The 25,936-nt window shown below is 36.9% G+C and overlaps 1 protein-coding gene across 1 annotated transcript in view; it reads right to left on the bottom strand.

The window, feature by feature from the left end:
* Positions 1 to 5,271: 5,271 nt before the first annotated feature.
* The window catches only part of LOC120630827 (titin), a 45,935-nt gene continuing 25,270 nt past the window's right edge, over positions 5,272 to 25,936 (bottom strand). Inside the window, exons 2-11 of the mRNA XM_039900121.1 lie at positions 19,477 to 19,640; positions 18,723 to 18,874; positions 17,794 to 18,062; positions 16,780 to 16,957; positions 16,013 to 16,144; positions 14,921 to 15,071; positions 13,424 to 13,548; positions 12,265 to 12,468; positions 11,136 to 11,325; positions 5,272 to 10,910 (exon numbers count right to left, since the gene is read on the bottom strand). Of these exons, the coding sequence (XP_039756055.1) occupies positions 9,098 to 10,910; positions 11,136 to 11,325; positions 12,265 to 12,468; positions 13,424 to 13,548; positions 14,921 to 15,071; positions 16,013 to 16,144; positions 16,780 to 16,957; positions 17,794 to 18,062; positions 18,723 to 18,874; positions 19,477 to 19,598 (3,336 nt within the window). The 5' untranslated portion in view covers positions 19,599 to 19,640 and the 3' untranslated portion in view covers positions 5,272 to 9,097. The remainder of the gene's footprint in view (positions 10,911 to 11,135; positions 11,326 to 12,264; positions 12,469 to 13,423; positions 13,549 to 14,920; positions 15,072 to 16,012; positions 16,145 to 16,779; positions 16,958 to 17,793; positions 18,063 to 18,722; positions 18,875 to 19,476; positions 19,641 to 25,936) is intronic.

Below are 25,936 nucleotides of genomic sequence, written 5' to 3'. Positions count from 1 at the left end.
CATGGTTTTTTTTTTCACTTCTGAACTTTTGGTTGACATTTATAAAGTAAGTTTTACAGCTATTTTTAAGTTTAATTTAGGGTCGCAGCAGGGTGCAGAATAAAAAAGATGATAAGACTAATATAAATTTATTACTTAGTCTAAGAATTATATTAATAATTATTATAATATTAAAACTAAACTTATTATTAACTACGCTCGGCCGTATTGTGGCATGTGCTCCCTAGCCTAGGTCTTACAATTAATTTTCGTAGGAAGCGCGGTTAAAAAAGGTCAAAATCACGATTCAAAGCTAGCCCCGGAATTCGCTGCGCCGCGCCGACGTAACTTGAACATGATGCGATACGGCCGCTGCTTGGTTAGCAGGTATACTATAACTATCCCGTAGGTATGCCTACATAACATGCAAGAAAATCCATATTTTTGACTTCATTACTATCTTTTTTTTTTTTTAATATAAATAATTAACGGTCCAAGCAGATGAGTCACCTGATGGTATATGGAAAACCATCGCCTATATGCAGAAAATACTAAAGGACACATCGTGCAACGTGCCACTGTGTGCATAAACCTGAGGCGTAGGTTTTTAGACACGTGCCTGAATCACACCGGCATCCACGCCCTTCAGACCGGAACGTAACATTAGAACAATGCTGCTTTTGACCCTTCAACAACGGTCTCTAAAAAAAATTGATGTACAGAGTAGTATCGCATCGAAATAACATCTGGTTCTTTTTTATTTCACATATTGTTTAGGTACACAAGATTGCCAGAAATAGGTACTCATGCCTTAAATTGGTTTTTACCAATCGTATCGTAACGCTAAACTGCTTTGCGTAAGGGGTATAGTCGATAGGATAGTACTAGTTCATGTATCTGGGCAGAAAAAGAAAAGGTAAAACATCGTCAAAACGAATTGTCCAACCAGCTCAAGTTCTACAGTCAGCTTAATAATCAAAGTTTTCGCTGCAGAAAAATAGTACGTACTTTACCTACCTACCACCACCTTATTGTGCTGTTGTATTTGTATCTCTGTAAATTTTCTCTATGGTGTACAATAAAAGTGTTTTCATTCATTCCTTCTACTTGGCACTGCTACTGTACAAAAAGGAATACGAAGTTTTTGATTCATCTTATCGTAGGTATCAAATCTTAGCTTAGCTTGTTTATCATACCTAGTAACTTTCTACATTTTACTTGGAACAGACTTAAATATGTTGTAGAAAATATTTATTTCTTGCTTTTTGTTGTACTTATAACAAAGGTTATTTTATCTCAATAATTTTTCTATTATAACAAATTCAACCATAATTAATTTAAATTGTAAGTTTAAACCAGTGAGCTTAGCGATAGTAATCAATTATTTTAACATTATTAAGGTTCGGTTGTGAAACATGACTTCTACAATCCCAGATTTCGCCAAGGCTACATTTTTAATTTGTCTTATTTCGCTTCTGAAAAAAAAATTATATTATATGCATGTGTATCAATAATTGTGCTGTGTGTTATGTTGTTTTTATTGATTTAATGTATTTCTATGCATGCAATAGAAATTGAATTAAGAACAGAATAAAAAACAGTAGTCTGCACTCTATTTAAACTACAAGTGCGATAAATTTCAGTCCTGCTAAAAAAAAAAAAGTAAAAATTTCGTAAGTGTACCCCCTCTTTTACCACGAGTTTTCGTACGAGTAGATACCGGCCGGCGACTGCACCCTCAGTCCGGAAATAAGCAAAGCTGCTAAGCGGCAGAAATGAGAATGGATGGCGGTACCGCTTCCCGGATGATTTGTCACAGAAAGCTCTATTGCTGTTTGCTAATAAAAATTCGTGAATACAACTGGTTCTAATAGCTTAGTTATTTCTACAATGAAATTTAAGTTTTTTTCTATACTCCGCGAAAAGCAGGAGAATCTTTACGGTGTAATTTATAATTATTGCAAAAACATACTTGAGGATGCTCCGGTGTTGAAACAAAACGTGCGCGACTAAATTATAATTTACACCGCTATCCTGCTTATCGCAGAGTATAGCAAATTAGGCTTGATTTTCATTGTAGGTACATCATGCAAATGAGTATCGCCTGCTTCTATTCCATATTGATTATTACTGCTACAATATAAAGGTTTTATGATACTCCTATAGCCGATTTAGACATAAACCAGTTAAAAAGTGTTTCTTAACAGCCTATAAAAGTAACTATAGTCTTTGAAATTAAATAAATATACAACAATACACATATCGCCATCTAGCCCCAAAGTAAGCGAAGTTTGTGTTATGAATACTAAGATAGCTAATAATTATTTTTAGGAATATAATACACATAAATACTTATAATATACAAATAAACACCTAGACACTTAAAACCCTTTCCAGTTGTGGAAATCGAACCCACGGCCTTTGACTCAGTAAGCAGGGTCACTGCCCACCGCGCCAACCGGCTGTCATTAATTGGAAGTAATGGAACAAAATTGGAATGAAAAAAAAAAAACAAACAATGTTTTTTTTATATTTTATTGTATGTATTAGCAAATAAACAAGTTATAAAATATTTTCTTAATAGAAATGCCACTAGTCCGGGATACGAAGCACTAGCTTAGTTTACATCAATCTTACTATGGGTTTTCATACATTATTAACGCCTTTGATAGTTTTTAATTATTCGTACATTTCGTATTACATAATAAATATTTGGATTTTAAATTACTGCAAATACCAAAAGCATTCAAAGTTATTATTATAATTATTTATAAAAAAAACCCATAATTTTTAATAAAATGTATTTTTCGAGGACTAATAATTATTGATCTCAGCAGAATAACAACTTGCTTCATATTATAATAAACATTTAAAATTATAAACTTTAAAACGTACAAAAAAAATGCAAATAAATAATTAGCAATAGCCGCATCACGGCAAAATGTGGGAGCGTTTACATAATCTACAAAATATAAAACATGCTTTATTTGACATCTTATTTTCCTATAATTTACATTCTCTTAGCACATAATATCGTGATCATATACGTAAGTTATACTGCTATACTACAACATTGATCATAACATACCGACAACGTTAATATTCCTATGTTGTTCCTGTTAAGGTAAAATCTGACCAGGAAAATAAAAAACCTCGCCATATTGCGGATAAAAATGGAACTATTTTTTTCTCAATTCTTTTTCTGTCAAATGTATTGCCATGCAAAAGTGGCGTCCCCAGAAAAGGTTCTTTACTTTCCTGCTAAGCTTTTAGATTATTATATCTTCCTTTAACAAAGATTATACTTGCAGATAAATAACTTGAACATTTTCGCGCAAATTTATAAACTGGCCTAAATTGATAGATTAAACTAAATTGTCAGTCTAGAATCTAGATTGTCAATTTAGTTTAATCTAGACTCTAGATTAATAATTGGTATCGGCAGCGATCTTGATATAATGATAAAGCACTAACTGAGAAACTACTTGAATGCGGCAACTTTGAACTTAAAAGGTATGTATGTATATATAGTCTATTTTACGAAAATTTCTTTTATAAATTTAATTAGTCGAAAACCTAATGGACTATTTAACAGTTTGTCTAATCTGCCAGATTTTTAATTTACAAGCTTATATTTAACTATTGAATTCAGTTTTTCAAACCAATCTTTATACGGAAAACCAAAACCAATGACAAGCGCCCTCCGCATCCTCTGTACTGTTGCGCTCTGAGTGAATTCACAAGGATCGTAATGTGTGTTCTTTGTTGCGGGAATAGGTAATAGCTATGGAGGGTAGAGGTAAGGAGAGTCATCTTATATGGGAGAAAAGTTGAAAAAGTGTCCAGTTGTTGCGCTAAATAACAGTTCAAAAATCCTCCACAATGGCGCTGGTGGATGCACAGGGTATGGTATGAATGTAGCAATCGTAGATGAATTGAAGTATGCAGAGTTAAAAAAATTAATGTCATTATCGACTAAAGTAGTTAATTATTGAGAATTTCAACAACTTACGTTGTACAAAATATTGTGGTAAATATAACCTTACAGATTTATTATAACCAAACGTGCGTTTAGAGTGATTTTATTTCGTAAACAGTAAATAGTACGGTATTTATATTTGGCGCTTCTTTTAAGAGTTACCCTGATGCAAATGTGGCGCCATCCTAATTTAATACATTTTGACGACACTTTTTCATATACACAGATGACTCTCCTTACCTCTACCCTCCATAGTAATAGCATAGAATATAGTATAAGGATATGATTTTTATTTTATAGCGACACTATCGCATTGGGTTTAAGTATTCTGTTCTGATCAGTGTTAGAATAAATAAATAAATATACTACGACAATACACACACTGTCATCTAGCCCCAAAGTAAGCGTAGCTTCTGTTATGGGTACTAAGACGACTGATGAATATTTTTATGAACAATATACATAAATACTTAGAATATACATATAAACATCCAGACACTGAAAAACTTTCGTGCTCATCATACAAACATTTTCCAGTTGTGGGAATCGAACCCACGGCCTTGGGCTCAGAAAGCAGGGTTGCTGCAAACTGTGCCAATCGGCCGTCAAAGAATAGGAAGAATAACACAGGTGAATTTTTATTCGCTGACATTGACCCCTTGAAGGTGTTTGTTACCACTGCGGGACTCTGTAGACTACTTCGGGTATCATTTACCGCACGCAAATTACCTCAAAGTTTACATTAATTATCTATTACCGAGTGCCTTTTTTGCATCCACTAATGTTCAAGTTATTTGCCGGTAAATATAAAGTAATAAATAATAGTCGCCTTAAAAAAAAACAAAAGAAATATTATAGACATCGTAAAAATTCATAGTCAAAATTGGTATCATCAGTTTTCAATATAATTTCGCAATCAACGCAAAAAAGCATTTAACTAGACGATAAAGGTGTAGGTGTTATTTCTTAAGGACTTATTAAAAAATCCTATTTTCCTTTAACAGCCAAAGTTATATTGAATAGCAGAGTTATCCAACTGAAAACTAATAAACCACAATTAATTTAAAAAAAGAAATATAATATACATAGCAAATAAGTGATATTGATTAGTTAGAAAGCTTATTTTTGTTTATTTCTAAATGTTTCGGTGTATTGACTTCTTTCGTCACTTAATAAGAAAAAAAATAAGGTACTTAACTGAAGTGTCAACTTAAAACTAACTACATACAAATTCTACACTTTATTCAAATTTGGTACACATTCGTTGCTCATTTTCCATTAATAGTATTCATTATATAGTTGCGTGGGTTGGGGCGAGCAACTGAACATTTTGGAATGCTTATTACATGAAGATAACAAATTAAATTATATTTTATCCCATTCGCTATCAAACCCTCTAGTATAAAATTATTTATTTATAGTAATGTGCGATACTAAAGTTTCGTTCGATGTGAGAAATTTGCCATCGACGCTTATTTTAATTCTGATTAACATCCCACAGTTAAACAGGTAATCTGATAAAAAATCCTCTATCCTGCGTCTCAGAAGACGTGATGAACAATGTCTTAACCTTTATCGATCAATCTTCAATTTAAAATGAGGTCTGTCAATGCCTTTGGAATGAACATCCATAATTGTTATATTTACATTTCAACGTAAACTTTACAGTAAAGTTTTTAAAGTAATGCCCAAAAATAACAAAACCATTCTACCATATTGCTTTAAGAGTAAATCAATTAAATTTTGGGTCTTAAGTCTTGAGTTAAAAACATGTCTTTATAGTCGATGGATTCACGCTACATTCAGACGCTACATTTCTAAGAACGTTTTTTATACTTTGTATCGACAACTGTTGTGAGACATTTCGTTTCATAAAGGGAGACACCCATAGACTGGTAGTGTTTTTTTTTTCTTATATCTACTGTCTTAGTTTACGTCGCGTCAAATTCCTCACATAGAACGGTAAGGATATAATTTCTTACAGAATGGAAGTTACCGATTTAACATATTATCAGTTTGTGATAGTTGGCACTACATAGTTACACAGGTCATACTCACAATATCATTACAATATGATATTACAGAATTGTATTTGTCCAGGGTGCCTAATGTAAAATTTTCTACCTTACGACCCAGTATTGTAACTAGATGGCGCTTATTTGATTCGATACAAATTGTAGTTAACTTTTTACGTGATCAAATATAGAGTAGAAAATCTCACAAGCAGGCACCTAGATATTATGATAGGCTACTTTTGACACTAACCATAGGAGAGAAGTCTTACTGCCATTGTTTAAAGCAGTATTATTATAATCTTCAATAAGCTTTGAAAACTACAAAAGCGTTTCACTTCAAGTAAATGTTCACGCATATTCTCCAACTTTGCATCGCTTAGGTTGCGAACTTGAGACCAGTCTGTCTCTAGCTTTAAGTCTTAGCATAATTTGCGGTATCAGCTGTCAAAAGTGGTCTACCCAAATGACTGTCCTGTAGTGTTTATTGTAAATGCATTTAAATTACATAATATATATTCACCATCTAAACATAAACATGTCAATATAAACATTCTTCATTAAGCCGGCCGCACATTTCCTACTGTCGAACTTTCATCTAAATCGAATTTTTTAATGCATAAGGTAGTTTATGTTTTATATATATAAATACATATTGAAAAATAAATAAATTATTAAGGCGAATGCCGAACAGTTATAAATATATAAAAGTATTTCTTGACGTTTGCTGTATAAAAGAATACCATATACCATAATTTTTAGGATACTCTTCAGTTTTTGCGGTTTAGTCAATCATACGATAAAACGTAATGTATATGCAAATAGTGAACAGATAGTCGAATTATATGACACACAATGACTACCATTTGGCAAGATATAAAACCTAAAACATAAGTTTTCTTTTAACATTTTGTTTGAATGGGCTATGGGTCTTAATGGAGTAAAGCCGAAACCGTCGGGATTTGACGGGATTTCCACACGCAGGCCAGTATACTGCTGACGGCTTTAATGTTCCTTCGAACCTTAAATGTGCGACCGGCCTAACACCACGGTAGAATACTTTATCGGCAGAGTAAAATTTATCTTATGATTAAGTTATATTAATAGGGTATTACACACTATTTATTCAACTAAAATAACACGTTTATTCATTAAACACATTTATTATAAAAAACTATTATGAAAAGTGAAAACGAAAAACATCTGACAAAGTGGGTACAGGAGTACATTTACGTTGAAGGTCTGTAACGTAAGGGCGTTTATATGACAGCTGTAATTTTTTCACGTATAACAATGAAATGCACACGAAGTATATATATGCATATCGCATGATATCGTATAATACGATATGATATATACGATATCATGCGATAATAATTTACGCCAAAATGTTCATGAACGACATGAGAATACCTAAAAACTTCATAAGAATTTACGTTTAAGAGGAGAAAGGATGTGCGGACGCCTCAAATAACTATTGCATTTGGACGGTAGTATAGGTAGTTTTGAAACATTTAGTTACAACAGTCACTTTGGCATTTGATTAATTGTGACAAAATAATTGCATAACTAATGCGACGTTATGCCTCGTTTATTTATAAGGCAAGTGTTTCTAAAGTTTCTAAACCAATTTAATGTGGTTTCAGTAAATTTAAATAACCTAATAATGCTTATGGTCTATACACACTTTGACAATACTTTCCGTTTCAAAGAAAAGTGACAGATTTTGCCACATCTAAAACCTTCGGGTGGTCATATATTTTTAATTATTTATCATTTCGTTGTTACATTTCTATATTCATTTTTCTACATCTAATTGCGATATATAAAAAATCTAAACTTTATGTTTAGAGTGTAATACCCTATTTTCCACACACCATATATTATTATCTTGTTAAATTGAAACACACGGACTAGCTAGGTCATAATACAGTCAACGTATTTTTAGAGCATTTAATTTAAACATAAAATAAAAAATATTATATCAACATGTTCCTCACAACCGCTAAAGAAGATTTTTTTTACGCGAAATATATCGATTGCAACAAGCAAAAAGCACCATTCACAAATGTTGTGCTCGGGTGGGCCAGGTCGCGATCTCAAACATGGATTCCGTATCCTAAAGCTGATCGCACAAGTGTCCGAGTCCGCAAAGAGGCTGAGTCCGCATAAGATCATATTGCGAAATGCGAATGGCATCTCCGTCGCGTAGACTTAATTTGTATTATGATTGTTTCATTTCGGCTTAAGCCGTCACAAGTAATGTTGTTTTTCAAATAATGCCGCATCACTTAATAATTATGATATACGCTAATAATGTCGTCGATTATTTTACACCCTAATGTAAAGCAGTAACACCAATACTAATATTTGTGATACGTAATATAATGCCTTACCACGTATATGCATAAGTATGTTTGATACGACAATGAATTCGTTATACGTGAATGTAATAACGATTTAGGTTTTTTTTATGTTATACGCTTATTTTATACCGTATTACATATTTTGCGTCTAACTAACCATGATTCAAATGATGGCTATACCGGTGATCATTATAGCTAAAGCAATTATTTTTATTTTAACCAGCCTTACTACGTAGTTGAAACGGTATGATGATTCCATCCGCACTTCTTAAGCTAATTCTACTGGCACGGTTATAATGCGCGATCAGCATTATACGTAAAAATACAAAGGACGTAAATAGGCAAGTACCAACACAAGCGTCACATAAAATACCAAAACTGCCAACGTTCAAACTCTATGTATAACATACACTCTCAGTACCGCTACGCTTCTAATCATTTTCTGTAACTACGCGTCTTTTTTATTTTATAATATTTATATTATTTGGTTTATAGTAAAAAGTTTCAATATCGCCACCTACTGCTATCCCATTTCGAACACTAACTAACTTTTACAACTAGCGAATCCTCCTCCCATGAAAGAAAAACCGTACATTCACTCCCAAACCGATTATGCGAGTACAATAAATATTATAAACGATATTCCGTAAAGATTTCACATCCCTATCAATGATATATAGGACACGAGGTCCCTACGCGTCTTACATACGAGAGGTTATCACAAATTTATAATTAATGCATGGAATAGGTCGGTTAAAAGACTAAACTAGGGTCTCGTACTTGTCAAGAACGTGACCTTGATTGTTTTCATCACCGTGTGAGCGTGATCTCGGACGCGGGGCTGCCTCGGCGCCTGCGCTTTTCCCCCGAGTCTTTTTATCGTGCCCGCAAGTGCATGCGACGGACGACTGGCGTTTTAACGTCTGAGCTCTTGAGCCAGCCCATTGCGGATCCAAGGACTCGCTTCGTGCGTACATCTGACGCTTAGGTCGGCCCATGGTTGCGTGCGCAAACGTAGCGGATCCTTGCCCACTATCAGACGAAGGTCGCACCGACTCGCTCCGCATGCACATGTTCCCCCCGGCCCGTCGGAACGAGTCCAAAACCCGCTCCTCAATCTCCTCTATATCCTTCTTCTTTACCAACCATATCTCCTCGGAGCCCCGGGTGAAATAGCTGGAGCCCTTGCTAACGGAGTACTTCTCCTTATTTTTAAATTTACAAGTCTTAAAATTATTTTGAGTATTTACATCGTCGTTGAACTTGAGAGCGGTCGTGCGGGCCGTATCCGGGGACGCGACGTTTCGGAAAGCAGTGCCGTGGGATGGGAACTGATCTGGCAACTTGGAACCTAAGCTAGGAGATCTAATAGTGACGTCTACAGGCGATGGCATCGGTTTGAACTCTGGTTTGATTATCTTCTGCGGCTCAGGTTTCTGTATCTTCTCTTCAATTGAGGAACTTTCTGTGCGTTGCCATTTAGCCGCCGCGGAATTCACCGTACCTTTCAAAATGCTGTGCTGTTTTTCGAATGGATCCGCGTTATTTGCGATATGCGGATCGGCAACTTTATCTCCGTTTCCGAGATCGAAGAACACGTGGTCTTTGAACGGCGTAGCTGGCGGTGGCAAATCGTTATCAGAACCCAGTCGTTCGACTCGACGACCACGGACCGAACCTGGTCTAGACAGTTTCCCTGCGCTGGCATCTTCAGCGGCTTTTTCGAATTTCCTAATTTTATCACCCACTCCATTCGATTCAGCAGTTTTTGCATCTTTATCAGCACTACCTTCACCATCGGGTTTATTAGAACTGTTTGAATCACTTACATTAATACTTTTGTCAGTAATAATTTCGTTTGTCACGATTAAAGAAAGCTTATCTGTTTTAATAGGAGCTTCTTTGATCAGCACCGATTCCTTTTTTATCTTCGAGGTAAAAGTTTCTTCGGATTTCGAATCAGTTTTGTTAAACTTGAACGTGTTTATAGGAGGCGATAAAACAATTTTGGATGGCGGTGGAGGTGAAGTTACGTCATTTTTATTTGGAGTAACTTCTCTATTTGCAGGAGGAGACAAAACTTTATTTTTAAGTTGGGATGGAAGACTGACTTTATTGTTTGAAGGGGAGGCAACTTCGTTTCTTTGCGATTTAGAACTATGGTTTTTCAGTGGAGGAGAAGTCTCTTTTTTGTGCGTTAATGAAATATTATTTTTCATAGGTTGAGAAGAATTCTTTTGCAATTCAACAGGGGGTGAAGTTACTTTCTTTGGAGGAGAGTTAGCTTTCGGCGGTGATTGGCCGTTTTTGGGCGGTGACGGTTCTTTGACGAGACTACTTATCCTAGGGGGCGCTGAAACGTTTTTGGGCGGACTCGTTTTCGGCGGGGAGTCGGATTTGGCAAGGTCGACCTTGGCCTTTTTAGCTTCGATATCACGACTGAGGAATGACGAGTTTCTAACGTAGCACTGATCGGTATTATCAACTGTTGGTACGACCGTGCTTTTGATTGCCAACGTGTGGGTGTGTTCCGGGACGTCAATGTGCGTCGGGACATTCGATCGCACATTTTCGCTTGAACGAGTGACTGGCGTCGGTAGTGGAACGCTATCGATGTCGAATGAGGGTCTACGCGTGTTATTCTCCCCTTCAGTTGTTGAGTCTGGTTTGTTATTGGCGTTGTTTGTGTTCTCCGTGTTGTTTTCGGGTGTGGGTGTAGCGTCAGCGGTGTTGTTGGCGTTGTGGTTGTTGTCGGGTGTGTTCTCGCGCGGCAGCGTGCGAGGGGAGGCGCGACGTCACGCGCGGGAGTCGGTCCACTGCGCAGAGTCGTCGGAGTCAGAGTCGTTGTCGGAGCTGGTGTCGCTGAACTCGACGGCGACTCGCCGCGCTATAATGGACGCGACGTCGTGGAGCGCGGGAACGCCGCGTAAGGTGTCGTATTTGCCCGCACTGTCTTCGCATCGTTTGTCCACTTTCCGGAGTTTGATTCCTATAAGAAAATAAGAATGTGCATGAATAAAAACAATTGAAGTCGCTCCACACCTTTGAGCCAGAGTAACGTGCACTATGTTGGAGGTTGTGAAGGTGTGGAGGTTGTATACTCATTGTCATGTTAAAATATAGTGTTTATTATCTCATTGCTATAAAATATGATTTATTTTTATAATTGTTTGGAATGGTCGGGCAAAATTTTAATTACATATTTATTGTACGCAAGCCCGGCTTTTCGGCTTCTACGGTAGTACCGCCACTATAGCAGTTGAAGAGCTTTTTATGATAAAGCTTATTTCTGCTGCTAAGCAGCATTGCTGTGTTCTAGTCTGAATGGTGTCGTTTCCGGTGTAATAACGTTCACATGAAGCTTAATTTATGTATGTTAAAAGTACTGGGCTTGTAAGGAAATATTTGTTAGCACATATTGCATCTTCATTTAATTATTATACTTACGTGATTTTGTATCAAAACATTGGTGATGGAATTTATACACAATCTCAATATTGTTAGTATATAAGATTAATCTAAACCTCTGTAATGTACTTTATGCCACTATTGTCACTTCATTACACTACTTGTAACTAACTACGATTCAATATATACTAGTAAATATTCCGTGTCTACATTATGTATTATCATTACCTACTTCCACGCAAGTACCCCACCCACTTAACTTGCAGGACGTGTTCCTTGCATGCTCTGTGAAGTGTTGCACTGTTTATAGCCGTTGGCTTTCCAGTTACCATCAAATGGGCCATCCGCTTGTTCCGTCAATTATTACCATAAAAGAATTAAAAATCTGATGACATTTTTCTTTGGTTTATTGGCTCTGCGCTGAGCGATAGAACCGGTGTCAAGTGGTCAAAAAAAAAAAATTACAAAGGTAACGGAATTTTTGATAGGAATTACAAGAACTTAAGAGCAAATAACATACCTTCTCGTATGGCCTTGAGCAGGTCTGAGCGCGGGTCGGGCGCAGGGTCGGCGGCGGGGCGCGGTGGTTTGAGGGCTGAGGCGCCCCGCAGTAGAGAGGCGGGCGACGGAGGTCGAGGCCGGTCATCCTCGGGCGGGGGAGGTGCGGGCGGCGCCGGGGGAGGCGTCGGGGCCCGTGGGGGTAGGTCGTCTGATGACATCATGCCTGGAACCATTCATCATCGGATATCCACAACCGGCACTAATTCATTTTGATGTGAAACATCTATAGGCGGAGGGTAAACCTGATTTTTGACGTGGCGACGCAGCTCCACGCTATGTGATTGAATTTTTGTATTTCTTTTATAACAATAAAAATGAATATTAATTTTGTAATAAAAGTCATTACTAAACGATTTACAAAAAGGAGTGGTTATCGATTTGGTTGTATTTTTTTTTTTATTTGTGGAACAAATTTGTAATGCTTTTTCTTTTTATTATGCAATGTCTGCAATAACTTACAGAAAACAATTTCGATGTTTCACATCTGCCAGGCGACCCGTGACGGCACACACGTTTTTTTTACTTGTAGTTCAATTTTTATTTTTTAACTTTTAAATTGTTATATGTAGATTTGATAAAACATAGGTTTAAAATAAACAAGCACCCTTTGTTACATCAGGAAGGACCTACCCTCTGTAACACAGATTTTCCTTCCGCAGATGTTAGGGCATACATGCAAATTTTGTATCCATTATTTTTAGCCTGAATAAAATTCATCATTATTTTTATTCTTGTAAACGACTTTTTATATGTGGGTCAAAGTTTATTACATTTCTTTTCTGGCATTGTTTTTTGTATGTACGCATCAAATAATGGCATCTTTGAATAAATAATTTATACACTATAATTTATATACTACGACAGCGCACACATGGCCATCTAGCCCCTAAGTGAGCATAGCTTGTGTTATGGGTACTGAGATGACTGATGAATATTTTTGTGAATAATATATATAAATACTTATAATATACATATAAACACCCAGACACTGAAAAAAAATCATGCTCACGACACAAACATTTTCCAGTTGTGGGAATCGAACCTACGGCCTTGGAATCAGAAAGCAGGGTCAAACTGCGCCAATCGGCCGTCTAATAAATATTTGACTTTGATTTTACCTATAACAGCGTGCATCTGATCTAAGTGCGCATCGAGTGCGGTGCGGTGCGGTGGGGACGCGCCGTTCATTGCGGGCGGAGATGACGTACCCTCGGGCGGCGGCGGCGGTGGTGGCAGAGACGACCTGTGGGTAGATGGGAAAACTTCGTGATTATCACATTGAAATTGTCGCTTTTGTTGTTATTGATGGTGATCAGGACAATATTCGGTACTTCGGCAGCATTCGGGTTATTGTACATGTTTCTGAAACGTCATGATTTGTTTTATGTAAAAAAAAAAAAAAAAATATAAACCGTGTTGAGAATGTACACGCGTTAGAAGTTAGACTTCTCTGGCGTAACAAGATAAAAATCTTTTCAAAAATTTTATCGAAAAAACGACACTTACAATAGAAAAAAGGTATTGTTTGAATTATCGAAACTGTCAAACCTTTTTTAGAAAAACTAAAATGTTGACTATAAAATATAGCTAACTTCATGGTGTCGGTTTTTTGTGACGGTGTGCGCGTGTTAGAATATCATTAAAATAATAACTTGAAATTTATCATATTTAATTATGATTTATTTGAAAAGTATATTTCGAAGTTAATATTAATATCCTCACATTAAATATAAAGACCATTTTTATTAGTCAACATTCAGTGATGTCACTGTACTTGAAGAATGAATAAAGGTGGCACTATACCGCTGTTAATACACAACTGTCATTATACAGTTTTGTAATTGTATTTTAAAAATAATATTTAGAGTAAGTGAAATTAATATAAAACCATTGTTATTAAAGTCATCATACAATGATGTTATTATACTTTAAGTATTAATATTTGTTCATACAATTGTGTCACTATACTTTAAAATTAAAGCTTTCCGGAAATGGATATTAGTAAAAAACACGTGATGTCGAAAAGTATAAAACTAATGTGCCTTGTCAAAAAAAGAGCAGTCTCTGTTTTTGGCCAGCAAACAGTTGGTCCTTCACGTGGGTTACTGAGGCCACCACGCTGGCCGAAATACTAAAGTTAAGTACTTTGCAAAATTACTATATCATTTAATTACTTTCATACGATAAAATGTGTGTTATAAAATTAAAGATATATAAGAAATAATAATAATGAAATATTGTAAATCTGATATTTAAAAAGAAGGGTTGCTCTGGAGTTTCTTTCGCCACTTCTTCTCTATGATATATGACCCCTTCCGAAGTGGTAGTAGTTTAAAAAGAAAATATTAACGAAGAGATTAATGTGAAATATATTACCATCATACTTTAACAGAGAGTTCCTTGTTTTATTTTTATCTCATTTAATTTGGGTTTAATTATTACTTCAATCAGAAGAATAATAGTCCATTCGTTTAAATCAGATCATTATATCAAAGGCCTTCCTACCTAAATTGATAAAAAATCTATTACGCGCGCGTCGTAAAATTTACTCTCACCATTTTTTCCTGACGCGTCAAAAGAAGTATAACTTCAAATACGATATTTATTATACACACCTAGTGGGCGTATGATGCTGGGGAGAGTCAGGCTGCAAGGGCGCGGGCGGGGCAGGCGGCGGGATAGATGGCCTCGCTCTGCGCGGAGTCCCCGCGATACTGCCACCGTATATCGGTTCCACCGGCCCGTATGGACTCTCCTCTCCTACAACTGCAAGTGTAACGAAATGTTTTATCTTAATTATCTTTAGATAGTACACGTATGTCTGTTTGTCCGCTATAACCTCCTAAACCACACAATCGATTTTGATGCGGTTTTCACCACCGTTGATAGAAGTCTTCGCAGATTATATGTATATACCTGTAAACCTACCTATCACATCACAAGAAGTAAAACAATGATGTGTCGCTATTATTAGAACGAACTTTATTACTAGATATTTAAAGATCATAATGGCACGTGACAAGGTACAGGTGCAACAAACGGATCTTCGGATAGTACCTTACAAACCTATCAAACCTTTAAAACATTCCTTATATACAATGTGTAACCGAATGACGAAATAATGTTGAAGGATACATGGATGGATATTTCATAAGGAATCATCCTGTAAAAATATTAAATCAACAGAAGCATATGTATATTTCCGTACAAAGGAATTCAAACATTCTAAGTGTAAACACTTATGAAAACCCTATTGAAGATAAAAGCAGAAACGCGCATAGTAGCTACGCTACGCGACGCGTTCCTAATAAAGTGATTTGTGTTATATGATTTTAATTTTGAATGTATCTGATTTCTTTCAGTAAAAACTATGGCAGTCGTTTAATCAAAACTATTAGGTTTTCGGTTTAACAGATAAGTCTTAAAGACAGTTAAATAATGTTCCTCTAAAGCCTGAGAAGTATTATTTCGGTTTCATTTACACGTTGTAAGAATAGTTAAGTAGTAAAAATAGTTCTTGAACCAATTTTTCTCATAAATAAATTTTCCCCTTTTTAAACGGGGCATTTACGCGGCTTTTTTTGAATTTTATTCGATGTACTATAAATTGTGACAAAATGTTTGCTTTAAAATGGTATTAAGGTTATGATAGAACAATTTGTCTTTATTTTTAGACTATAAAATCAGGATAGTGGTATACGACTTACTATGTCCATTTCCCGTAAGCCTTGGCGTTCTGTTCTGCTGGTTCTCTATCTCGATCGAGTTGGGCCTGGCGGGTTGCGAGATCGCGGGCCGGTTTGCGGGAGCTCTGTAACCTCCATCGGTAACTGTTGTAGCTGAAAAATATTTAAAACTAATTAAAACTTTGCTCGCCAGGCTTATAAAACGGTATGTATCAATTAGTTTAGGTTTTTGTTTCACACTCAGTTTTCCTCTGACATGATGTCAGAAACCTTCTGTATGCGACTTTTGCTCTGAATAAGTGCCAGCTCAAGATTGTCGCGATATGGTTATGCTATTTTGTTTTTTTTTTATTGCCTTGAGTGCTCCGCCAAATGTTATGTATATATGTCAATAATGTTTCATTCGTTCAGTATTATTTTAAAATAGAGAATAAGTAATAATACAGCTGGATTGCTGCTACAAAAAAAACCTTTTAGGGACAAGCACGCAAAAGATTTTCACATTAATGATTGACGGCCCCCTCATTATAAGTAAAAAAAACCGTCGCATAAACACATAAAACACATATAAGGAAACCAACCTACAAAGTTACGCTCTGTGATCATGAACCTGTGGCGTAGGTGGTTAGGCCTAATGTGTCTTTAATTACACCGATCTAGAAAATCCACTTTTTTTTATTTGGTGCATTAGAGACTATCTACAAATATTGGAACCTGTGTCTGACTTTTGCGATGGTACAAAGCCCTTTTGATCGCTAAACTGCCACACCTGAAAATGGTCAACTTACTCTGGTATAGTGGGTCGGGGCGGTACTGCTGGATATTGTATCGAGTGAGTTGATTTGACGACATGATGTGCTCTCCACGCGTTACGACTTCCGCCTTCTGCCGATCGCGAGTAGAGTGCGGTACTCGGACGCGCCTCGTGCCACGGCCTTCCGTGTTGTTGCTGCGAGGTTGGCGAACCTGCGATTACAGAGTAAGGATATCATACAAAGGTTCGACGAAGTCTTCTGGACAGAGCAATCGTGTGGTTAGTAGGAGGTATTGTGGAGGTTTTTTCCTGGCCCCGATACACAGTCACAAGTCACGACGCTGTCTAAACGATATCGGCATTTAATTTACCAAGAGATCAAAGGCGTCGAACTACAGTTAAGCGTCTTTATGCCGGGAGTATAAAGTTTAGTGTTGTGTCATTAATGTATAATGGCCTGGAATAATGTTTAAGGCTCAATCATTCCATTTATTCGCAAAATTTGTTGGACAAATGGTAAGGTGTTCCTTTTTTACTGTCCGAACGGAGGGCAGATAGGCAAAGGAAGAGCCAAGAGATCGAAGTGCCAGGAGGGCATTGATGAGTAAAATTGGCATGGATGGTAATATCGCGTAAAGGTTTCGGCATGTCTTTAAATTCAATCACATATGAACCAAAGTTAAAAAACTGTTACCACTAAATAAAGGGTACTCTCAACCCTCTTATTTTCTGCCCATCTTGAAAAATACTTTCCATTGCCTTAAACATTTGTCAACGCCAAAATTTAAAGAAATGTTCCAAAATATTCTCGCAACACGACGGAACAGACTCGAGAGGATGGCTCTCGAGTCTGTTACATAAGTGTTACCTTGTGCGTTCTTGCTAAACTCTATTGCCATACACGGCAGAAATTCTTTACACTAAAATTGAAAAATTCGGGATCTTTATAGAACTTCTGTCATAATTTAATCTGTATCAGAACATCCTCGCCTCTTAAAAAATAACAGCTCGAAAAATTGGTGTCTCTAATGTTGTAAATGTGCCATACCTTCTTCCCCCGGTCGTGCTGAATCCTCTCGGTATCCTGCAGCATCTCTCTACGCCACAGCTCGAAGAAGTAATCCGGATCTGTATAGAACTTTCTCGCATCTCGGCCATCGTCTCTGAACTCGTTGAGCCTTTCGAGGGGCGGTGGTCGATCGCAACGCGCGTACGTCGCAAGCATGGCTGATGGCATCGTAGTTCGAGAGAATAACTGCTGTTGGAACGTTCTCGCTGAACGGAACGCTTTACGCATTTGTATGTCTTGAAGCGACACTGGAAAGAGAAGTACATTCTGTTACCTATATAATTAATAGTTTTAATCTACTAATAAGAAACGTGCCTCCAGCGTGGTGGCCTTAACCCGTTCTCATTGTGGGAGGAGACCCGTGCCCTGTAATGGGCCGGTAATGGTTTGATATGATGATAATGAATGAGAAACAATGCCGCGTGGTGACGGCAGATCAGATTACAGTTGTCACCCCACCTCTTCCCTCAGGTGTCGTACGAGGCGACTAAGGGAGTATAACATAGAACGGAAGGCAGCGTCCTTTGTTCTACTATTAACAAATATAGCGATCATAAACCCGTCTACCCAGCGTCGTGATTATCGGCAAACCGTCCTCTATGGAGAGGCTAAGTCCAGCAGTGGACTGTCATAGTGGATGATCAAGAAACGGTCCATAGTTTTGACTAACTGAGCACTTACACATGTACAGAAACGAAAAAATATAATAATTTACATTTTGAGGACTGTACAACTTTTAAACGAAAGGCAAGGAGCTTGACGAAGATTGCGAATTATATGCCTCCTTTTTGTTCCTGATGACTCAATGACAACAATGTCTTAATAGCTTTTGCGGAAATAGTTTGCATAGTCATGCAATTTGGCATGTTTTTATAGAAACACAAGGGATAGAACAAAAATGTAATTACCCTCCTCAACGCCAGAGTCGAGCTGCGTGACCTTGATAGCGAGCCTGTCTATCCTGGCCTGCAGCACATTGGTGCGGTCCGCCAGACTCGTCGCCTCGCGTGTCAGCTCGCCGAACATGTCCTCCGCATGTTTAGACAGCGACGACAGCTGTCTGTAACATCGAATAAGTATTTTTAAGATGTGGCACGAAAAAGTTTCATCACGTCATCCACGCCCGAAATGCATGTTAATAAGAAAAATAATTTCGGGACAGATAATTGGTAGATAAGTACTTCCAAACCCTATTCCAGTTCAGTCTAGCGGCAAGCAAAAGAATACCTTATTAATGTGAGGAAACCTGCATGCCTGAGAGCTCTCCACAGTGTGCTCAAAGGCTCAAAGCGTGGTGGACAGTGGCCTTTACCATTTCATGACTGAATTCACCGTCACATTACTTGGGATCAGGAATTCGTCATGGGTGTGAATACCTGTGCTCATTGAGGTGCACTCAATGAGCACCTTCACCAATAGTTTACACCGAACCATACCATACTTAATTTTATGTTTGGGGAAGTCATCGCAACCCAAAAAGTGTTAGCGAGGATGCTATTGATGAGGGCACATTAGCAGCGATGGCACTGCCGGCTACATTGTAATTACCTGATGGTGCTGGCGAGGGTTCTCTAAAAGGCGGCCTCGAACTTGGTTACGATACTTTGACTCTCAGAAGCTAGAGCCACTATCACCTGCATTGTCCGGAGGACTAGCACGTACCTGACGGTGTTGGCGAGGGTGCCGTTGGTGACGGCCTCGAGCTCGGAGGGCACGGCGAGGCGCTCGGGCACGGTGCCGCGCGACACGTGCACCGGCTCCACGCAGCGCTTCGGCAGCGGCATGGCTGCTGCGCGCGAGAGCCACTGGCTACCTCGTGTGCATCACTGTAATCAAAAATAAACACTTTGAAACACTTGGTCATAATAGATTAGAAGTTGCGCTTCGCCCGCGATTGCTTCACTTTGTTTTTCATTCTTGACGAACGGATAGCTTCCCTCAAGAATTAAAATATGTGTTCAATATGATGCAATTCTCTGGCATGGAAAATTTCTTCTTTTTTTATTGTTTTATCTTTGGTGTACAATAAATTGTATTTGATTTGAAGATCGGTTTAGCTGTTGAAGATATCAGGTCTGGTGGGAGGCTTCGGCTGTGCTTCGTTACCAGCCTACCGACAATAAAGTGCCACCAAGCGATTTAGAATTCCGGTGAGGATGATAAGACATAGCAGAGAGTAGAGACGTAGTCTAACAGAATCATATGTGGTTTCCAGTCATGAAAAAGTATGTTTATTCATTGGTACTTCGTTACTAAATCAATGGAATTGCTAATTGGACAATTCAGTACCATAAAAGCCATACCAGGTATATACTACTTTGCTACCAGGAAACCGAACAAGTTACCACTAGGTGAGATTGCAGTCGAGGGCTAACATGTAGTAAATAAAAAAAACTAACAAGAAATTGTCAATCCTTTTAACTAGACGTATTGATTAATTTATAAAAAATAGCACGCGTGTAATGCCAACTGCGAGAACCATTTTTAGCTGATAAGACTTCTTATTAGTGTAGTTAACGGAATAAATGAATAGTTGTTACTAGTCCGGAGTTAGGAAATTGTTATCGGCTCCGGTTATTACAACTAAATGGTATAGTAATCTTTAAAGACCTCTAACCTGCATTGAAGCATTTTATAGGCAGCAAAGAAGCATCTTAATTTTTGCTTTTGTGAGATAGCCAGTTCAGAGGGGTCCAAGTCAGCTAGAGCAATTGTCTTAGTGCTCCTTAAATGGAAAAAATAACTAATTTATGTTTTTTTTAATGAGAAAACGTTAATTGTTATTGAAGTATGATATACAAATAGTCAAGGAAGTTGGTTTCCAGCGTGTTTCCAAAAAGTGCAGTGCAATTTTTTTTGCGCATTATTTCACTGTGAAAATAATTCGCGAACACATTTTGAATAACCACGCTTGCCTAGTGAAATCCTATTCACTGTTAAATAGTTCAGTTTTGTAATATTTTTTTTAATTTGTACTTTTTGCCAAATGGAATATAATAAACCAACCCGTCTGCCCGGCGTAATGACTATTTGCAAACCCTCCCGTTGGGAAAGGTCTTTAGTCCATTAGTTAGTTAACTGGTTTTTATAATGATTTTTTGTATTGATAGTTAATAGTCCAAAGTCAATAGTCAGTTCATAAATAATAATATTACACGTCACATAGTAATTATTAAATAATAAATGTGAAGGGGTAAAGGCCATAGTCCACCACGCTTTGAGCCTTTGACCACAATGTGGAGAGCTCTGAGGTATGTAGGTTTCATACGATTTGATGAATTCTGTGTAACTCAGTACATCATATTTATGAGGTTTTCTTTTGCTTGCCACTAGACTGAACTGAATATATACATAGTATATATATATATAGTATACTGCAAGGAAAGCCTACTTGAAAATAAATTAGTAAGTAATAAAATTAAAGTATAATTTATATAAAGTTCCGTGTTATAGCATATTCATATTTGTGTTGTCTGTGATGTCTCAGGTTAAGAACTAACAAGCTAATCACATCTATTTATTTCTTGGTACATATTCAAAATTAACTTTTTATTAGTTTCAACGATAAATCTCCTTCGTGCCTTCTCCATCTACAAGACATTGGCGAAGTACCTTGTGCCCAGTTGGCACAGACAAAAGCCATACACAAGAATTTAATTGAATTTAGCTTTTTTTTTTCTAAAATGTATTATAGAGACCCATGTCCATTGCACATGGGTCTCTTAAAATACTGAATGTATCGGTTTTCCAGTTTCTAAATTGTCTAGTGTGAATACAAATATGTATATTCTAAGTATTTATGTATATTATTCATAAAAATATTCATCACTCGTCTTAGTACCCATAACACAAGGTACGCTTACTTTGGGGCTAGATGGCGGTGTGTGTATTGTCGTAGTATATTTATTTATTTATATATATCATCATATCGACCGATAGACGTCCACCGCTGAACATAGGTCTTTTGAAGGGAGTTCTAAATTGCACGGTTTTGTACCGTTTGTGTCCAGCGACGCGCTTGATGTCGTCTGTCCACCTCGCTGGCGGTCGACCAACATATATATACGTATAACTTATTACAACGCAATCCTCGGAAGGATTCCAAAAGAAAACACTTAGTTTGCATTGCATTATACTTTTTGGTCATGCCGGAAGCATTATGCAATAGATATCAATTAGCATAATATAATAGTGTGTTAGGAATCATGTTCGTAAATACATATCCGCTAATTGCTTCAAGCATATGCCTCAGTATTTGATTGGGCAGTCGTTCGTACCTATTAAAAAATCTGAGTATACCAATTACTTTCTATCTGCCTTTCTGCCTTCCGGACCTGTAACTTCAGGGTATTTTGCGAGAAAACCCGTTGCTGTTGTATAGTGGGCCGGTAATGGGTTGAAACTGATGATGAAGCAATCTTTTAAAGGTTTGAGAGGCTGTCAAACGCCGGAAGTGACTTATTTAATTCCAGTATTCGTCAATCGTTTAAATAATCGACTATCAACATCACAAAGATTTGTATATTCAATGTTAGTATTGTAAATGTTACAAAGTTTAGCAGCGAAAGTGTCAAGAACGCTATTCGTTATAGCGTTTTTTGCTCAGGTATACCGAGTAACTGTCTACAACATTACACTGTATAACCACCACGAGTTCATTGGACGCTAATGTTCAAATAAACGTCGTGTATAATGGACATACCTACCTACATTATTATATCAACAAAGGATTCCCGTATCTAAAGCGACTAGTGATAAAAGCGCTCTATAAAAAACTATTTAACACTTTTTTATCTATTTATCGTCGGTATGCGATTTAAATTAGCGGAAAAGGATTTGGTACCTACTGAACCAACTCATGACAGAATTTAGTAAATCTGTGGCAATACGCGTGTCGCGTTGCAGCCACTGTAAAACTACGAAACTGGGTACGGCACGACACAGGCTTGCAGCAGCTCTCCGTCAATACTGGCTTACTAAGTAGATAAGGACTCCTTATCAAATGACAATGTGAGATGGTGATAACAAAAAAAATAACAACCGGCTAAATTTGTTGTGGGCTTCTTCTTAGATCAGGGCTCGTTTGGAAACCTCGTAGCTTTAGCTTTAAGTTGACGAATTTAGTTATCGCCATCAACTCACTACGAACTATTACAAATTCATTCCACGTGTATTTGGAAGGCCATTACTGTCACACTGCTGAGCCCCCCTAGTATCCTATTACAATTGCCCCGTTGGATGATCAAGCGATCAACAAAGGCAACAAAGACTGTAGCAGGCATGTGCCCAGAAGCTTTTAATAGGATACCAGGTAGTATAAGATATGCAAAAAATAATAATTTATTCAGGAAAAAACTGAAGACTTGGCTTGTCGATAAGGCTTTCTACAGTTATATTGAATTCTTGGAAAGTAAAATATTGTGAAGATTGACTTTACTTATTTGTTATTATAGAATAATATCTTATCTTAAATATATATATCTTATATCTCTAAAAGAGCAATTATTGTATATATATAAGGAATCTCGGAATCGGCTCCAACGATTTTCATGAAATTTAGTATACAGGGGATTTCGGGGGCGATAAATCGATCTAGCTAAGATTCATTTTTAGAATTCATTTTATTCGTGTTTTCCGGTAATAGCCGATTTGGTGCAGACGAAGTTGCACGGGTCAGCTAGTTATAATGAATTTATGAATTCATATACATTTGCATGACATTTTTAAAATTTAAATTTAAATTTAATTAAATCTGTTTATTATAAATAAAAAATACATGGTTGTTTAGATCTCAATTACATTACGCTTATCTTCATTATGCAAGATTTTTGCTAGAGACCCATGTCCAGCAATGGACATGGGTCTCTATAATACATTTTAGAAAAAAAAAGCTAAATTCAATTAAATTCTTGTTTATGGCTTTTGTCTGTGCCAACTGGGCACAAGGTACTTCGCCAATGTCTTGTAGATGGAGAAGGCACGAAGGAGATTTATCGGTGAAACTAATAAAAAGTTAATTTTGAATATGTACCAAGAAATAAATAGATGTGATTCGCTTTTTAGTTCTTAACCTAAGACATCACAGACAACACAAATATGAATATGCTATAACACGGTACTTTATATACATTATACTTTAACTTTATTACTAACTAATTTATTTCAAGTAGGCTTTCCTTGCAACTTTGAAAGTCAAATTTATCTTTTGTTAAGTTTCTACCACCGATTTTCAGTGAATGTTAGTAAAGTTTTAAAAAAAACGTTATTTACGCGGTGGGACCGTAGGACGTATATGCGTTATGCTCATATTCCCTTTAGACCCATTTAATCTAAATAACTTTGCGACGGACGTACGTAACCGCAATAATTCATTCAAACAGCCTTCAAAGGTTAACTTCAGTTCAAGGACATCCAATGTCAGATTATGCAAACTCGAAAAGAAGAATACGAGCGTTTTGTAAATGGAAAAGAATGATACCAACTTCGATCAAAGAGAGAGAGATAGAGCTACCTGCCAAGCTGCATAGGTTAAGTTAGGTATATACCTATCTCACTAACCTACAGTCAGAGATGTAACAGCGTAAATATACACCAGCGTTAATACTGCCAAATTGTATCTGACCGGGTCATGAATGCCCGGTGGGATGCGGCAAAAGATGCAGTATCCGCGTAACTGCCGATACTGAAAGGCATTGCTTTATTTGCAACATTTTGCTACTTCAACATGCTTTTATATTGCTACAAACTCTGGAACTACCGGTAGGATTTAAAATCATTTCTGGCATTAGTTAGCTCTATTCTTGAGGAGAGTTATATTATGGTATTTGATTACATGGTTCAACTCTCTCGAGTAAAAGTAGTTACAGTGCAATTAAGCGATGCTACGCGGTGGTTCGCTGTATTTCTGTTGTCTTTAAACTTAGCTTTAAAGACATTTATTCGCAAAAGAAACAGGTTCAATTAATAAGAAATTAAAATTAACATAATCAAGTGGTAACATAATTATCTAGTTAGTGTGATACAAAACAAAACAAACACAAAAATACAAAAGGTGGCGAGTTTATAAAAAATTTAAACAGTGCTTATTTTTGAATGATTCAAAAGATTTCTCGCAAGAAATCTCTTTGGGTAGACTATTGTATGGTAGTGCTCCCTCAACCTGTATAGTTTAACTGCCATACTTAGTTCTAGTCTCGGGTAATCTTAATTTATCCCCATTTCGTGTATTTAGATGTGATTTAGTTTCTACAGTTAAACTTCCGTGAAAAAGCCAGCTAGAGATAGATCGACACAACGATAAGTAAAACAACTTCCTGCGGTGAACAAATTCAATAATCCACGCTTGACGATTTCCCTAGTCGGCCGTTTTCCGCCATTAGTTCCTAGCAATTTAGCAAATTAGTCGTCTCCAGCCACGATGCTCAGCGTGCGTAAAATTTTCATTGCACGTGGAAGTAAAAATTTGCAAGAAATCACTAAGTTAATTAGTATAACATATTGTGAAATACACTCAAAGTAAGCATACGAAAATCAAAATCGTAGGTATACATATTGTTTAAATTTTAGATTCATCATCGTATGAGGACCTCACGCGCAGCGCTGAAGGTTTAGATTTAAAGACATTTATTCTCGAAAGAAACAGTTTAACTTAATGAGAAATTACAATTAACTTAAAGAAGTGGTAATATATTATCTAGTTAGTGTAATTTTTGGTTTTAAATTGGAGGTCTTGGGTTCGATCCCGGCTGGCGCATTTGGTAATTTATTATTTCTGAATTTTCTCTGGTCTGGTCGGGTGGGAGGTCTCGGTCGTGGCTCGTTAACACCCTACAGACAAAATCATAATTTCAACCAATCGACATCCTGTAGACAAAGTCATACAAATGTCCCATGCTATGCCAAATTAATAATTTTGAAGGTGTAACCTAACCTTTGTTAGGTTCCACTACTTTTTTATGGCAACTGCATTTTGTGTGCATAACTTATCAACCTAGAGAATAGACATATCTCTATTCTGAACCTCGAAAATCAATTTGAACAACAAAAATTATGGTAAGAGTTTGTTACTATTGGAATGTTATTGGCAATATAAAATGCTTTCTTTGACGTGTTACTAATAAAA

This window comes from Pararge aegeria, chromosome 17 (assembly GCF_905163445.1).
Source record: "Pararge aegeria chromosome 17, ilParAegt1.1, whole genome shotgun sequence".
NCBI classification, from domain to species: Eukaryota; Metazoa; Arthropoda; class Insecta; order Lepidoptera; family Nymphalidae; genus Pararge; species Pararge aegeria.
The sequence above is the reverse complement of the archived record's forward strand: the minus strand, read 5'-3'. Positions and strand labels throughout refer to the sequence as shown.